Source organism: Acanthaster planci, linkage group LG08 (assembly GCF_054643075.1).
Source record: "Acanthaster planci isolate LZ-2023a linkage group LG08, COTS_SCS, whole genome shotgun sequence".
Taxonomy (NCBI): domain Eukaryota; kingdom Metazoa; phylum Echinodermata; class Asteroidea; order Valvatida; family Acanthasteridae; genus Acanthaster; species Acanthaster planci.
Genome location: NC_141784.1, coordinates 14,028,763 through 14,047,585, shown reverse-complemented (window position 1 = coordinate 14,047,585; position 18,823 = coordinate 14,028,763). Strand labels below are relative to the sequence as shown.

Here is an 18,823-nt window from a genome sequence, read left to right as displayed (position 1 = left end):
GACAGGTTCTCACTCCCTTAAAAAGGAGCAGTTTTCAACGGCTAGGAGTAATAATTGAATCACCTTTGAGTAATGCGCCTCCTCGACAATGTAGAATTGCGGATTCATGGAAAAACTTTCATCCAGGAACACAGCAGTCGAGTCGTGTTCGTAACATCGAAACGAGAATGCCTATATGGTAATACACGTGCGCGCGATTGTGCTTATAACGGCACTTTCATGTCAGTTCACACTCGTCGATGAAAGTCTCAATCACTCTTCACAGTCGAGTCATTAATAATTATAAGTAAAAAAGAATTACGTCTTTAAACAAGGAGGGGGGGGGTTAACGTGTGGAAATCGTACTTTTTGTTGACGAAAATTATCGTGCTCGGAAACAGCCACCATATTGGATCATACCATTATTATCTATGGGTGATTTTGAATTTGCAAAGTTTTCCATTAAAAAACTTTCCTTAAATAAATCCAACTTCACCCGGATCAAGTTTATTTTCTACTTTATGCCTAACACTCAGGTTTCTATAATTTCAGTTCACAGTGTTTTTGGTGAAAGAATGTCAGTATATTTATTTTGCTTTTAGGTATATCCGTTCATTGATGGCGACTCCCACATCATCTGCAAACACTACATGTAAGAAATTTGGCGCCTGTTAAAGAATGTGGTGTGCGAAGTGAAATTAACTCTATTACGATAGTCGGCCGACCATTGTAATAAAAGAGAACAAAATTTTTGTTTTTTCTCGAAAACTACAGCATTCTGGGTGGAAATATTTTACATACTGATTGACGCTGCTGTGTACTTTCTTCTTTCAAGTAAGATATTTCAGGATTAGGCCTATACGGTAGTCCGATTTTCGGGATTTTACCCCACCTTTCCCCATTCTCATTATCCCCATTTTTCTGGCACAAATTTATTCACTGACACACAGGGGTTGTGCATGAATTACATGTAGTATCCGGGCAATGTACCGGTAGCAGTCCCATTACTGGTAACAGTAAATCGAAAACCTATTATTTCACCGAAAAGGCCAAATAACTTCCCCGGGTTCCCATTATAAATTAGATTGTTACACACCCGCTGCAGGGGAAACTACAGTTTTCCTGCATTGCCCACTACTACACCCATAATTCCATATTGTTCCTTATATCACCCCTGTGATGACAATGGAGAATCGGCAGATGGGTTGTTTTACACCATTTTCTCAAACTGCAAAGTATGTTTAGGATTTCGTCATTTTCAGTATATCTGTATTTGCTTAATTATATGTCTTAAGAACTTTTGATATGTGGCGCTATGCTAATCCAAAAACTTCGTACTTCATTCAGGACTGAGCCCTTAATTTTTAAACATTCGCTCTTATTGCATCACGCGAACGCATCACACGTGCTTCAGAATTGCGTGCACTCTTACCAGTTGGCAGCGCGAATACCGGTAGGCCTACATGTACTTCTTGTGACGTGATCGATTCCCCTTTCTCTTACCTTGCGTATGAACTGGCCTTTATTTTGCAGGTTAATGGAAATTTCGTTCATAGCTTGAGTTATTCACCATTATGAAAGGATCAACTGTCGAATACGACCACCAACGCCTTTGACTATGCCTTTACAATCCTTACATTTTAGTTCAGCGATGGTCTACATCATGCCTACGTTTCTGTCGTGCTCTGTTGTGCAGTATTGTCTGGCCTCCACATTGCGCTGAATGACCTAATTGGGGCTAATGCGCCCATTAGTTCTTGCGTTCTGACAACGCGTTAGCCGAGTGGCGACGATCGACGGGTGATGAGGGTTTTTCTCAGCTGCACATCGCTGCCCACATTATTGTTGATCACATATTGATGATTTGTCTACCCAGATCCATTAACAAGTTTGATCTGAATTTCTTACTTGAGAATATAATACGTCGAATGACATACTGTTTTGTAAAGGATCATATAAGGACTTCTTGTACATTAGAATGTTGTTTCGTATCGCTGACAGCGTGGCTTTTCATCTGACGTCCAAGGCTTTTAGTGGTTTTCAAGACTCATACGACAGCCATTAAATAGTAGCCGCTAAGTCAGGGCGCCCCTTTCTTCACTCAATGAAACTTTGGTCCTGTTCATTCTTGCTCCGTAATCCACTACAGTGCTTTAATCGCAAAAAAAGTCGTCAATGTCGCTAGTGCATTCCACTCAACGTCGCTCAAAATTTCAACTTGACTACGTTTCGTATCGACCCACCCGCGGCTACAGGCTAGGAGACTTCTCAATCCCTGTCGCCTCCAGCGTTCAGGGCTAATAGAAGGACATTTTTGGCGCACTTCAGTATTCAAGAAGATTTCCAAAATACATGTACAACCTCATCAGTCAGAATAGTTGAAAATTAATATTTACTCATTTTTTGTCCTCGACTTCTTGCAGTGCAACAAATGCATGAACAATTCTCCTGAGGTTCTAGTTTGAAACAATACTGCTGTTTCACGGAAGATAACATCAGTCAGTTGTAAAACAAGTCATATTGGGGAGTCAGGTTGGCGTAGTGTTTCTTTCCTCGCCTTCCACCTCTGGGGGCCTGGTTGGAATCCGGGTCAGGCCACATGTGGCCATATGTGGTTTTGTGTCCCTATACCCAGCAAAAACCTAAATATTTCTTCACCGTCTTCTTCACTCATTATCATCCTGTAATGAACGGATATTTTGTTTGGTTTGGTTTGTTTTTGGTGGCTGGGAGGACTTCGGTGATTCTCCCTTTGACGCCATCCCACTGACTAGGCCTATGACATGTAGCCTTCTCCACAAAAGCATTTTAACGAGATGTATCGCGAGTGCCCAAACTGTACACGTCACATTGCACTCGTTTTATACAGAGTGCTTGTTTAACGTCCCGTCACTACCTGATTGAAGCCAGTGTTTGTTTTACTCGTTAATTAATATCCACAGGCACCTCTTAGCTTTTCATCCGTGACAATCACGTTATTCATTCCTGGTCCCTTATTGGTGTCCATGATGGTCGCGCCATGTACTGCAGTGACTTATCTTGTGGAGGAGGGGTGCCTGATGGGGGAGGAGTTCATTATTTTGTTCACAGTACCCACACTGTCCTTTTCCTAGAACACTGGTGAAGTCTGTCTTCGGAATGTTCTAGCCTTATTGGATGGAATTCATTTCTTTGAACAACACGCGAGTTAGGACTACCACTTACTCTGGGTTATGGCGTGCAAAGTTAACATTTAATCCGCATACACAGATATCTCTATTATCAATAGAGACATCTCTATTCCTGATAGACATATCTCTATTAATAATAGAGACATCTCTATTCCGGGAATAAATTTTAACTTGGCACATCTAGGAATAGAGATATCTGTATACGCAGATTAAATGTTAACTTTGCACGCCATAGTGGGTCAATGTGAATTGATTATGCTATTTGACTCCCCCAATACTTTGTGATGTCTGTCTGGGCGATAATTCAAGAGATTACCGACTACAAGCGTCCTTATGCAGTGTGCAAGAGAAAAGTTTATTTGCATAGCGGCTCAGTAAAAGCGAAACACAACTAAAGTATGAATTTGATATTCAAAAAATTCTTGAACACCAAGTAATTCAAGACAACCAACACTAACAAAGCAAAAACATCATTTTCATTTTTTATTGGCAAATCATTCTGGAAATCGTCAGTCTCTAAACCAGACTATTTCTACTGTGAAAAATATTAATCGCCAGCTAGACCATTTTAAATGATGAGAGTATGCCATCATGAAATTTGCAGACAGACCATCAGCAAATGATGAGTGTAATGGTGGTCTGATTCCCAGACCTGACTCTTACCTCCCCCCTTTTTTCCTTTTCCTCCATTCTTGCCTACAACAACCTGATTTTGCCAACAAAACTGACTCATGGGGGGCTGTAACAGCCCCACATCCCCTCTAGCGACGCCAGTGTTTCACATTAACACGGTTCATGAATTTTTAAAGATTGACATAGAGGTCAAAAGTAAGGGAACAGCCCATGATCGAAACCGATTTATATTAGTGAACAACATTCGTTAGGCTAATTGTTTTACTCAATCCTAGCGTGTTGCTTTAGATGAATATAAACTGTTTCCAGCCTCTTTGGAATCTAAGTTTCGGTTAAAAAGATCACGTATCTCCAGGTGATTTGATAAAGTGGTGCGATACAGAATTATACCTGATCTTTTCACAATAAATTGACAGTGGTAAGTTTTTGAAATGGGTGATTGTGTTACATATGAACGTACTTGAAACGTTATAATGATGAGTGTTTCTGCAAGTATTGTGTCTAGACGAGGGATGTATTATATTACACAAACAGGGCTGTGTTGCTCGTTGTTAATAACAGCTTTTCACAGAATTTTGAGTACTTTTTAAATTATTGGTCATGGAGTGCCTTACCGGTAGGCTTGGCTTGATGTACACCCAGAATCTTAACTTTCATTAACCTAATGTTACTGTTTTTGCAAATTCAGTGTGCCCTGCATCCTCATACCGCTTATCGTGCAAAAGATAATAGCCTCAAGAAAAACGAATTCTTGCCAAGATGGCACTTTCCTTTTCTCTACACGTCCTTTGGGCTGTAGTACTGATCACTGGTAGTGGTGGTTGGTAGTGGAATGCAGATAGTTTGCTAGTTGGCGGATTATGTATAGGCAAACTGGTGAAGCGAATTTATATTTGGGCTTTGAACAATGCAAGGGACGTGTAACGTCATTTCCAAGAGTTAGTTACTATCTAAGATGTTCCCAACACGTCCATTTAGTGAATGGAAAGTTCCAAATTAGCTGAAAAACCCATCTTCATAAAAGGTCCAATTTTTTCCATCGGCTCTTTTTTTCTCCACCTTTCCCACTTTGCCGTGTTTCGGTATTTCGAAAGAAACGAGGGCGACTAAAATTAATTTCGAATTTACACACAGTGTAAAACGCCATGCATCCAGTCTTTAAAAAGGAAGCCAGTGGACAATATCAATTTTGTGTTAATTTACGTGTCAATTCTGTTTACTGAAGTGTCCCGAGAGAAAGGTTCGCAATCATGTTCACAGGAACCAATTTTAATCTATGAACAATGCTTGTCTTTAAAGGCCCCCACCAACCGGAAGTTATTCTAGAGCTGAGGAATGTCGCCGCACGGGAGAAACTTATGCATACAGTACGTTGTTTCTGAAAGATCTTTCAACAGGGCAGTCCAAATGTCAAAGTTGTTTGAAGATGTTAATAATTTCTAAAACTGCTGTAGAAAAGTACTAAGTTCACCTATGTAGTCTTGAGAACATGTAGTTATACTTAATAATATACATTGTCCACATATGTACAAATAGCGCCCCCGGTGCCTGCAAGTAAAGCGTATCCTTAACCAGCCCGCCTACCATGATTTCATTAATGTTTCCAGAAGAGAAGAATATCCCATATTTCCACTAATGGTGATCAGTATGATTCAATCCGGCTACAAATGTAAATCAATATCACACAAACACACAGATGTCATAAAAACATTTTCAAAATGTCAAGTCACTTTCCCGCAGGATTCCGAGGATTGAAAACAACTTTGGAGAAAGAACAAAGAAAGGTTGTCAAAACAAACGTATACCGAAGGCGTTTCTTCATTTGGTCTTTTAGCGATCGTTTTTGGTTGCACTTAAGTTGTTCTTGCTTGATGACGAATTGGGATGACGGACCACAATTCACTATCATGTCGAGACATGAAGTATGAAATCTTAGACAGCTTCTTCTCAGGGCTCCATCCTGTTGTTTGTAAGGGCGCCAAAAAGAAGCACATTCATGTATTTTGGACTGGTGGCTCGATGAATGGAACTTAATATTTAGAAAAACTCGTTTTTTGACCTACGAGTGACTCCCTGCCTGCCCGCCTGCGCTCTCCAGTCGTGCATTGGCTGAGCTGACAAGGCCAAATCACATCAAGCCTTCTAGTTAGATGACCGACGAAGAAAGTATATAAGGAGCCCTTGTAATCCAGCAACTGTGCAGAAGAAAATACGACTTGGCTCTAGACGGCACGGGAGAGAAGCTGCAGAAGCGACAGAAGATTGGAAAAGACACAACGTGATAAAACCGATTCCACGGTTCCTGAAAAGTAATCCTTGAAGATCTGAGTTCAAACGACTGGGGCCGTACGCAACACTGGGGTGTTTACCACCATTAGACGTGTCTTCTCTGAGGCTGAATTTTGGAGCCGTTTCTAATCGAGGCTTGTTTATCATTGACATTCCCCTTGTATCAACAATGGTGAGCACATCTCAACGGCTAGCTGTGGCTATCATGTGCCTCTCAGTAATGTGCCTTGCACAACCACGAACAAACTTCAACAGAATCTTTGGACCGACATGTAAGTTTTCAACCTTATACTTTGGAAAACTTAGAGATATTTACAATGAAGATGTATTCAAACATTTTTCCTGTGACATAAATCTACGCGGATGTTCCGTTTTACAAAATTATACACAATCAGTGGTTCTATGGCTGACTATGGAACGTTTAGCATTAATGGCAAAAGTGACCGTCTAAAAGTCGTTCGGTGTGACATGGTGTACCTTAATTCCATGTAAATGGGGAATCTCATATCTGTTATTCTTGTGGTTTTTTTGTGGTGAGGTTTTTTGTTGTTCATTTGTTTGTTTGTCTGTTTTGGTTGAAGGGAATCAATGTCAATGAAACTGCTTCATTTTGAAAACTGCTCTTTGGGATGTCCATGCCCTGATTTTTACGATATTAAAACATGCGCTCACTAGAACAACTTGTGCCTAAGAACATGTCCGCGCATCCCGGAAGAGGACAGCTGACAAGACAAATTTTTGTGCAACGTTTTACTCCTCTTAAAGGTTGAACATTATTTTATATCTATTTCATTTTGATTGTTTTAAAGTGCAAAAACTGAAAGAGATGTTGCTGAGTTGCATCTTACTCTCACCGTCCCGATTTTGTATAATCCTTTTTCCGTTCCAATTTTTTTTAAACAATTCATCCCTTCGTGTTCTTTCACTCTGCCCCCTGGCTACACTACTGCCCAACGTCGCTGATTATTCCGAAATTATTCCCCAAATCATTGCTGGATATCACAAATCCTGCCCAAAATAACTACTGAGCCTAAACCCGCTGAAGTTTTTGTTTTTGACATACAGACAACTCACAGGAATGTAAACTGTCCGTAAATCGAGAACCTTTTGTAAGAAGAAAATTTGTACTTGCAGGTTGCACCGACAGTCATTTTCAGACAGCTCAGGAATTTTCCTATATAAAAAGGAGTTTCATAGTTGACAAAATTTTCCGTTGGCGTATAAGCCGAAAGAAAATGTTGGAATCTATGAGCACATGGGGATGTATAGTATCATTAACCATGTCGATATTACCAATATTAAAAGACAAGCCAAACCGAAAATTAAATGTTTGTTAGTTCATAGAAATAAACTGAATTTGAATGTAATTGTTATCGTTTTAATCAATAGCAATTCTTGTCATAAAAGTTACGCAATGGTGGATCTGTTTGTTACAAAAGAATTATACAGTCTTGTGAGGGATAACTCTTCCTTCACTCTAAGATGTTCGTGTCAGTTTGACTTGGAATTCGGGTCGGTCCTATAGGGCTCAGACCTTTGTGGGTCAAAAAGAGACACTTTCTTGTCGTTTTGATCTGTTTTGGGTCATTTTGCCCGGGTCAATCTAACCCGGGAGGTTTTTAGAGGGTTTACACACATTTAAAATTAACCAAAAAAAGTAAAAGGGTGACAAACCATGAACTTCAACTCAAGATAGTTTCTCACGTAGCGTCAAAAGAGACAGAATTCAACTAAGCCTATTTAAAAGGAGAAATATGATGGGTATTCTTACAACAACATTCATGCTATCCGTACAGGAAAGATAACTCAGCACGATGGACTAATTTCATTCAAAAGTCAGAGTCTTTGGTACTTAAAAATTCATCAGATTGTAGGTACCATCAAGGATACAGAATGTATCAAAGTGAACAGGAATATTCTTTGCTCGACATACTTACACTTCAAATGCCTTTATCCAAAGATCCAGTAAGCGCTTGCAGCTCTACTCCAACTAGCCGCACGAATCACTACCAGGAAGCACATCCGTATTCCCTACAAATTGACCAATTTATCACAACCTCCTCCCCAATGTTGTGGGTTATTGCTAATAGCAAGAAACTCCAGTTTTGTTTGGGCCTAGCTTAGTAGGGACCGTGTTTCGTTGGCTTTCATGAACAACTAATGACTTTGTAATAAAGGGCATTACTGTAATGCAGTATGGCCAACTACGCATTGCTGCTTGTAAAATTCTCCGCAGACAATTGATATTTTAAAATCCTGCATCCAGTTAATTTCGTCATCTGTGATGAGGGAGAGACATGGCTAAATCGAATTTATTTTTAAAGAACTAAATTTTTCACTATCAAAGGACATTCTGACAGTATTAGTTTGAGAAACCACCCTCTGTTGGTGGTTGAGTTTGGAATGATAGACCTGGGGGATATTTGAGGATCTTGGACAGTGTTCGGGTTTATACTTATTTTCAAAAGAGTGAAAGTTGTACGCAAAACCGTAGAGTTGTTGACTCTTTCTTCTATACCTTGTAATAGCTGCATATGGATATTATTGTGAGAAATAAGGAGCCAGGCTATGAACAATAGTTTGCTTTCTGCCTGGTATCCGCCATTCATTATCATTATTCATTATATAAATAAACGTGTTTCATTCTATTCTTATTGTGATGTACGAAATTAAATCAACCAATTACTTCAAGCAAATAATATTGGTGTAAATGAAAAACGCCATAAAACCGATTAAACGCGTGGTGGAATATGTCTTCAATGTTTAACTTCCTAATTATGGCTGAGACGATTGCAGAAGTGCAGCAGAAGGTAATGTTCAACATTATTACGATCTCTGGTGTCTAAAACAAGCCTGGAATTAGACCTGTAGTAAATTTGGAATGGTCAGTTTTAATGTTATATCTGTTACCAAAATCATTCCAAGATTGAAGTCTAAACAGAAAATATCCTGAAATCCTGGAAATATAATAAGGCTAAACACGTGAAACAATAACACTCTAGCAAGTCAGTCGGCAATTTGTGCTAGCTATTGGATGCAAGCGGTGAAGCACCCTACGGGACTGCGAGCGTCAGCAAATATTTTTAAAAAATGAAAACAGTTTCCCCTCCTGATAGTACTGAAGTTCGAACTAAGTAGTGGGAGGGATCTCACCTGGCTGTCATTGCGAAATGGAATCCTAACTTGGTTGTTCGGCAGTACCTATAAGCCAAGAAAACTCGAGCCACAACGAATCTTTTAGATGAGTCTGGATGAATATTTAAGGTTGATAAGCATTTCTGCGTACACAACGCTGTCTTTACTTCTGATTTCAATTTCTATAACATCTCCACGCATGGTTATGCCTGGAAGTAAATATGGCTCATTTTAAGCAAACAAGAATTGGTATGAATTTTTCTCTTGGATATGACAGTGACACTGATGCATTCTAGGAGAGCATTTTAAAGTGGATTGCAAATTGACGCTTCCGCGTACAAAAGCAAATTGCGTAGAGATGTTTTGTTGGTTTTGCTCGCATACGGGATCGATAGCTGAGGGGAAATAAATACAACCCAGTATACAACCTGAGACGTTTATTTAAAGGGATGGGAAACCTCTTGATATTTGTTGATATACATTTTGAAGGAGGGGTTTGGGAAGTCTTTCTTTACTTCTTTGTGGGACACAAAAATGCATTCTTTTGAGGTCAAAAGTAACTGACCGCCTCTTCGTTCAGATTTCGTGCTTCGTGGAATTGACTTCAAGCAATGTGACATACTTTTCTGTCAGTTATCACTTAAAATTTTTGTCACTGGGATGATTTTTCATGAATTTAAAGTAATACACTGTACACTCTAGCAATTTAGCGGCGACTGCATTTCGGGAAAACGTCTCCCCAAACGTTGGCCACATTTTACCCTAAGAAACAAACGATTATTGTCATATTCAGATTATTTCACGAAACATTTTATTTGAACTTTTCCTTAAAATTGCACTTATTTGTTGAGGTATATGTCTTCATCCTCTCCGGCGAGGTTTCATTTAATTTATGAAATTGTACCCAATTATAACCCCTCGAAGCCCGATGTATTACATTACATTTGGCACAAATATATGAATATGTACTGCATATTTTTTTTGCAATTGTAAATTTTGCCTCAGCTGACCTTAACCCACGCAGAATTGAATTGCAATTACACGATTACAATGAGTACTGTGCCGTTCATCTCCACTTGAAAAACGCCACTGTCGTCTTCTATTTGCGCTTTCCAATAATCGATTGAGCTTTTGACAAACGATGCCCTTGGTTAGCCACAGTGCTCTTCAACGTGCAGTGTAATCTCACTGAAACTTATAATCGATGAAACCTAGATGTGTTCCACAAATGCCTTTCGTATCTGTTAATGTCCTTGCTACTTTACATCTCCTCAACACTCAAACTCTAGCTTAAAACACTCGATATGAGGGTTGTGTCACTGAGAGCTTCCTGGGCAGGGACCAATCATAAACCACCGAGTAGTACTCAAAGAGTGCTTTGTTCTTGAGCTTCAAGCACAAGCTGTATGGCTGGAGAATTAATTATACTGTAGACTGCAACAGCTGCTTTCAGTGTCACTTTTGAAAAGAAAAAAACCCAAGCCAAAATACACACACAAACAAACACACATACGCAAACAAAAACAGAATGAATAGAAAACAACTTGAACCATGTGCATCTTGGTAGCAGCCACATATATAAACCATACCATGTCTGTATAGTCTGTTGTCGGCTATCTGGGTGTCCTATCCCTGGCCAAGAACTAACTCTAGGACCAGTTACCAGTTTTCCCAGATGATGGATACTTTGAATTTCCTGAACATTTGCTGAGAGCAGTTGTTTAATGGAAATGATGGAATATTCTTATTGTCCAAATTCTGCGTAGTTAACATATGGAGAAGGTATTCCAATCCATATCGCACAGTTTTTTTTTTCTTCAAATTTGCCACGAAAAACCATTTGAATATGTTGAAAATAGTCAGTAATCCCCATTAAGCTGGATTAAAAGGCTTTTAACTTTTAGGACATAGCCAATATTAAAAAAACATAAATAATGTGTCTCATGCACTAAAAAACTTATTTTTAATATTACTGAACATCCAGCCAGGGTATGATGGAATGAAACAGTTATACACTAACTAGAAAAAAATAACGCAAGCTATCTCTTTAAGTAACTAAAAGGCTTTCCTATAGTATAACCAGGGATATGAGTTTCTGTACTTTCATAGCACAACCTAAGAATGAGAATCCTTAATTCCCTTTAACACGGTATTCAGCATGCTAAAATCTCGCCGAGGGAACTGACTTCCGATAATAATTGGACCTGAGTCACAAGGCTGGCATTTAATGGAGGATCAACATTCAGATATCTGGATGAGCAGCGCCACACGGAATAAATCATTGCAGGGAAATTTGGGAAGGCCGTCAACAGGCACGGCTCCTAAACTTTTTTAACAGATATATAAAATTATTACACAACTAAATTCAAAGACAAAATAAAAAACATTTTTGCGGAAAATTCCAGTCAAATAAATTCTCTTGAGGCTGAAAATCGGCGAGTAGTTCTCATTTTCTTTGTTGGCAACTGCCAGAGGGGAGGCCACAGGGACAAACGAGCACTCTTGCTGAATTAGCTGACGCGTTTGATGATTTGATCTTTTTGACCTACTCAGTATTTACAGCCGGTGTGGGGTCACACACCAGAGATATTTCTTTTAGGTTACGCTGTCAAGGAACTCAATAGCGGTATGGACAATTAAAATGCATCGTTGAATATTGGGGCCGAAGACCAGTTACAAGTTTTGCAAGAAATTGCCTTTGAAATGTAGCAAAAATGTACAGAAATTGTCACCCCTCAATAAAAACAAAAACTGAGTCCTTGGAGATTAACCTTATAACCTCAGCTCTCAATAATGCCATCACTTAAGGTAGCAAAGTTATGCTTTGGACGTTCTGTGTGATTTATAAAGTAAAAAAAAAAGTCTACGACATATCTGAACCGAGCCAAACTAAAGAATCCTTGGAATGAATTTTTCTTAAACTTGCCTTTGGTGCTTTTTTATACTTTTATTCAATATTTGGCAATCGTTTGAGATCCTTTGGAGTTTAGAATACTGAAGCGATGCGCCTTTTACGTTTAAAAAAATGGTCCCAACTTTTCTAGACAAGTGAGGGCGCTGTTGCTGTGGTGTAAATGTTGGAAGACATTATTCAGTTTATACGTTTTCATTTGCACATATTGAACCCCAAATTTAATCTTTGAAAACATTTTGGATGTGTCTAGTGCGAAAAATAACAGGATTCTTTTATGACAATCTTGAATTTTTTGTTCTTCACAGGAATCAGTACTAGTTATTACAATCATTTCTAACTTATATGAAGCATTTAAAACCACTTGCTGCCGGGTGGATTTTTCTTGAACAAGACAAGATGCCGGTTCATTTTCAAAATTTTCCGTTTTCAAAGTTCTTCAAAAATTCCTCATTTCATCTAATGGCCGTTTATACCAAAATGAAGGGCTCTTTAGACACTATTCTAAAGCTGACAGGTAAAATTCATTGATTCCTGAATATTTCAGCCAGGCCTGCAGCCTTGGAAAAAGAGTTTAGATTGTACGGTGTTACGTAAGATTCTTTTGTTCCCGAAACCGGCACAGTGCACTGCTGACCTGCTTTTCAATAGGGGCCAGATTAGCGTGCAGCGGTGCTATATGACTCATCGCTGCGGTGGTGGAGAGCTTTTGTCCCCTGTGGTAATCCGCTCGCTCTACATGCCTCAAACCGTGTTATAATGTTTCAAAACAAGGCTGGATTTTCTTCACTATTGAGAGCGAAAAAATGTCGGTAAAGCCCAACAGCTCAGTCTTTTGTGCCGAGCACAGTCTTTTGTTATAAGGCCCAACTCTTTTGTCCCAGTTCCGGGCTCCCCGCTCTGCATATAAAGCCTATGTACTCGAAAACGGGTCGCCCGGCAGAAGTGGTTAATGACTGACTTCTGAATGAAGTCTTTATCCGTGTCCTTTCAGTTATTCTTCCAAGCTTTTCATATATGCAAATGAGTGAATATCATGAGTTCAGAGGACATTGTTCAACTTATGAAGTAACCAGTACTTTGGAATTAATTTTGTATTTATGGCTACAAACCTTACAATAACATATTTAAAAGAATATAGTCACAAATCAGGTGGTGTCATGTCACGGGGTTCCAAATAAACTAGACAAAACTAGGAGCCATGGTCGGTTAGCTGCGAACTGGAGAATCGTTGTAGATGGAATGTTAGGGGATATGTATATAAATATTGGGTTTACATTTCGCAGTGTACACTCTAATCCGTATGAACAACATCGGAGTGGTAATATCCGGTAGATTGACACCGGTCCATCTATCATGACGTCACGTACAGTATACATATTTTAATATTTTGTTAATTTATAGGCTGATGCAGGTACTGTGAGGACAACACATGTTTGTATCGTTTTAATCTTCCTAGACCTGATTTTCGGAAATTTCTTGAAAATTCATTGCGATTTCCTTTTATCTTTTTCTCTCCACAGATGGTAAAAGATCACAGACTGGCATGAGGCCTCAACACTATCTTAACCTGATGGATGGTGCCGAGGGTTCAGAAGAGGTAATTAATTATACATATGATTTTTGATGATGCTTTTTTGTATCCCAAAATCTAATTTCTCTTAACAGGGAAATTGTTTTTTTTAGGTGGTGAACAAGACTGAAATGCGCGTAGAAATACAAAATGTGCTATTTACAAGGCGCCAAATGCACGTGCCCTTTCAGATGGGTTGGACTTGAACCCTTCGAGAGTTTACAACCTCACTAAATAATTAGTGAAATGGTTCTTGAAATTTTGTTAAGTAAAGATGAAAACTGACCAATCAAAACCCTTTGAGATCGAGCGTAGACTTCCTGATTAATTAAAGTAACGTTAACTGAGATGTGCATTTGGACATTTTGGAATTTTAACTAAAGGTATGGACGTAAATCCTGCAGAATGAGGGTATATATCCCCCAACTTATGACCAGGGGTGGGTTACTGGATCGTTTCCCCTGTTTTTCGTGGTTAAAAAAATAGGCGGATTGTGAAAACGTTTTGGACAAAGTGATATTGAAATGTATTGAAACAGCACTCAAAAAGGAGAACAACATCCTTAGAATATGTTGTTGCCATATGGTATCAGCATCCCCCTCCAACTTTTCAATTTTCCATGGCCCGGCACGCCATCCCCCACAATCCCCCATCCCCCGACTTCCTGGCACAGATTTACGTCACTGACCAAAGGAAGCTTGTGAAAGTCAGAAAGAAAATGAACCCCCTTTGCCAACTAAACAGTTATCACCTGCTTTAAGTGTGACGTGATACGAGTCACAGTGTTATATCATGCATCCCAGCCTTATCCCGGAAACAACAACATTTACGCTTTCAACACCTTCACGAAATCAAAATAATCTCAGTCATTATCCCTATTTTCTTGAAAGGAACGTTAAACCCGTATCCTTATTTACTTGTTCGCTGCAGTTTGAAAGGGAGCCTGTAGAAAACCTGATGGCTGGGTACCTTGCTCGTCTTTCACCAGGGAAAAGGCATATGCTTTCAAAGGTATGTTCTTTGTCTGTTAACGCATTAGTCTTTTCATCAGCGCCCGTAATTGACACAATTCCATATTTTTCCTTTCTGGAAATCCGGTTTTCGTTAATGTGTTAGTTGAGAACATCGTTTTACACAGACATGGAAAGGTAATTGCATTTAGCGTTGGGGTGGGGTAGTGGCTTGTAAACAACCGCCGATACTTGTGAAGAGCGTCAGTTGGGTTTATTAGGCTGAGGGCGTTGGAGCTTTGCGCAGAAATATGCAGCATTGGCGGGGACATTCAAACTAAGGTTTAAGAACACGTGTACGCTTGGACGGGATTTATCTGGCTTCTTAGATTGGTTTTTAAAATGATTCGCTTTAACATATCTCTAACCAGTTGCTAACACCTGCCATATTCCACTGTAAACGGATGTGAATTGGTGATGTATCTATTTAATTTATCGAGAATAGAGCTTCCACACTCATTAACGACCGCGTCCGTACAAAGTGATACTGCATGGCTGCCTCACATCCCTAAATAAAGAAATGCTTATAAAAATATTGCACCTAAGGCAAATATAGATGTGCGTGAAAATAAACCTGAGGTTCAACCATCTGCTGAACTCTGTATGAATCTAAGACTGACTAAAATCAGAAAATATGTGTTCTGCTCATTTTCCTCTGAAACTTGAAGCCTTTTCTCCTATATTAAATGACAAAATGAAAGAACATGCCCTTCTGACATATCATATGCATCATCATGCAGGCCCAACGCAGGGGTTCTACACTTACCATTTATGAACACAGATGACAAGAAAAATTATCACTTTTAACTGTTAAGATGTGTGCTTAACCGAGATGGTAGGGCGTAACAGACGCACCAGAAACACGCATGGAATACCTGCTATCGAAGGATAAGGCTCAGCCGTTCCCCTCGTCAATTAAAATGTTGCCAGAGCGAACTTTTGTTTTGGATTCAGTTTTGGGGAATGTTAAGGTTCTTGCAAAAATGTGGGAATCTTTGCATTAACCATTGCTTCAAGGTATGTCGTCGGAGATTTGAAAACAGTAATGAATGAAACGAGAAACTAAAATGACAAGGGGACTTCTTTTGATGTATATCCCACTAAGGTTTCTCTGATGAAGAATTCCCGTACCTACTTTTTAATCTCAACTGAAGGATCTGTATTAATACGTTGCAAGCCATCGGATATATTTGCATGAGCAAACTCTATGAAATTTTCTGGTAAATGATTGTTTACGTCCTCATAAGTTGGGGAGAATTTTTAATAAAATACGTTAATTGTGTGCTTTTTTTGTGGGGGGTTCTTATGAGACACTGATTGCAGCGGATTTTAATTCTCTACCATAAAAAGCAAAACCTGTCTCGTCGTACTTCCTTGGTTTATCTTCGGTGAATAGAGCTCAAATTTATGATATGAAATAGCATACGAACCATCCCACCCCAAAAGACTGGATGCTTCTATGCAAAACGTGCGGACAATAATGTATAAATTATCGACAGTGATCCAGTCATGTAGATAGTTGTCTCCAAAATTCATGCTGAAGTGAAGACGCCTAATAGTTGGAATGGTACTAAAAACCACACCTTAAAGTTCATGCTCCCTTGGGCAGCTACCAATTGCGTGTTGCGGTGGTGTGGACAATCAATCAGCACTCACAGAAATTACTTAAAAATCAACTTTCTTTTGCGATGGTTTTAAGTTCACTAAACAAAACTTAAGAATGGAAAAATCTAAGCATATGGTCTCATCCAATAGATTTAATCTTCGTACAGTTAGAAAATGGAAATAAAGGCAGATGTTTACAGCGATTTACACTGGAGGTAAGACTAATCCTGATCGAAATCCGTAAAAAAAATCTTGCGATGTGTAATTAATCGAATTACACCTGGTCAACAGTCACGCGTGAAAGTGACCTTGTGATTGAGAATGATTGGTTATCCTTCGCTGGATCGTATATAACGCTGATCTGTAGAGAAAGAACACGCAGCAATTGGTATGAGTCGTCTCTTAATACGTTTCTCAGTGCATGCATTAATGCCTCGTTGTACATTGAATAGCAAGCTTGGATTGCACAAATTGCTCTCTAAAATACTCACTTTGATCCAAGAAAATAAAAATAAACAAACTGACAAACAAACAAACCGTCCTCTTCTCACAAGATCTGTAAGCTGAAGCCTATTTGTGCCGACCTGTCGTGGCAAGGGCGAATACGCAACTATTTAATAAGAAATCATTGCTCACATTTTTGTGTGACCTACTATGACTTAAATTGTTCTGGTGAGCAACGCGTGTGTATTATTGTGAAGGACAGGTCTCACCTGCAACATAATTACCAGCTGGTCAGATGAATAGTAATAATCCACGGGAAGCAGGTGCACTCAGACATATTGCCACCTATATATAGGGCTGTTACACTATTGTTAAAGGTTTGTGGGAACGTGAACAGTCTTGGTGACGTCTTTCACTAGGCCACTCATTGTAGGACGTGAAAAGAAGTTTGAACTGTAAACCTTAGAATGTCCAGATATTCAAATTATAAGTTTTTAACCAAAAGTCCAATTAACATAGGCCTCTTGCTGCTCCTTTGAAAGCAAATTCACGCCCTCCGTTACATTGCGTGCAGCCTTTCTTACATTCTATTTAGGACGTGAGACCTACATCATGACTTTTGTCATTATCATGATTGTCATCGTTATTATATTTGGACCCAGCGGCACATATACAAGAAGGCAAGACAAATAAGGAAACGAGAAATAGAAAACAATAAACAAATCCAGTCGAAATGGCTATATGCATAGTTTGGATTATGACATGTTGGCAAAACTATCGAAAAATTCGATTATCTTGAAAGAGGGCTAAATAATGAGTGAACAAGTGATAAGTGAAGCATCACCAATATGAGAAATGTGTCATGGAGGAATTTTAAGACGATCCACATGCATTGATAAGAAAGATTTTGGAAGCCCAAAGATATTAGTGAATTGCAATAAGGGCGCTACTAACGTAGGCCTATATTTCAGGACATTTAGAAGTTAAACTGTGACTGCATTAAAACAGTATTTTTCGTGATGACGATTGTTTATAAAGTTTTTGGTTCAATTGGATACATGTATTAAATATCTTTCATAGTTTTATTAGACGTCACGTTTATACTCGCGTAAAATGCCCTACCTTGGCATGTGCAGTTGCCAATATGCAAGCTTCCTGCTGTGAGATACCATTTAAAATCAGTTGAGGAAAAGGGAACGTTAATGCAATTTCACGACACGTTGGAAAACGTTCAGTTCTACCGACTGAAAAGTATTATTAGAATTTCAAAAGCGCCCAGATATCCTTGGGAAACCCACCTATTTTGACCAGAAATTACACAATGCGTCTTGCAAAGAAACTGAATTTGCAATGAGTCCACCAAACGTCCAATGTAGAGGTGAAATACGGAACAAACCTTAATATTCAGGAGTCTAATTTGATCAAGATTGCATTGCATAGATCGTGGCAGTTTTACTTGCTACTGGATGTTTAAAATAGGGCACTAGTCTAACATAAACGACACTGCTGGAGTTTTACGAACTCATCAGATTTTTACGGGTCGTATAATTGAAAAAAAAATTCTTTTACCGAACTGCCTTCTGTACCGGTAATGGTTTTATTTCGCGTGTAATAGTCCAGCCCAGTCTAAGGAGCATTATAAAGGTTATTGTGTAGAATTCACTGTAGTTGCAACCTTTTTATCAATGCGTCAACGTTTACGGGTACCGTGTTTAGCTTTGTTTTGTAATCTTGTTTGAGTATTCAAATAAAATAACCCCAGAGAGTTATTCCTAATTTTAAATGTGAAGTGGGCTCACTTCACAATGACTATCAAGCATGGGGGGTATATTTGGGTTAGGGAAAATATTCTGTGTGTTTCATGTCGCCTCTTTTTTAGTCTCTCCAAGGATTAACCGCTACATTTTGGTGTTGATTGACAAGCTTTTTGGAGGAAGGGAGAGGAAATCCCGCCATGAAAATTGCCTCCCTCTCATTATTTTTCAATAATGATAAAAGGTTGGAGATTTTCATCAGTGACGTGAACTTTCTCAAATTAGTATTTTCTGAACTGCTTGCATTGATGTTGGATATT

At 39.0% G+C, this 18,823-nt stretch overlaps 1 protein-coding gene across 2 annotated transcripts in view; it reads left to right on the top strand.

Annotated features, from left to right (window-relative positions):
- Positions 1–18,823, top strand: part of LOC110977375 (uncharacterized) — a 39,349-nt gene that overhangs the window by 17,788 nt on the left and 2,738 nt on the right. The window contains exons 1-3 of one of the 2 annotated variants that reach the window (XM_022231435.2): positions 5,956–6,343; positions 13,641–13,717; positions 14,621–14,701. In XM_022231435.2, coding sequence (XP_022087127.1) covers positions 6,241–6,343; positions 13,641–13,717; positions 14,621–14,701 — 261 coding nt within the window. In that variant the 5' untranslated portion in view covers positions 5,956–6,240. Of the gene's footprint in view, positions 1–5,955; positions 6,344–13,640; positions 13,718–14,620; positions 14,702–18,823 lie in introns of those variants that run through there. The other variant, XM_022231434.2, reaches the window with a different exon arrangement.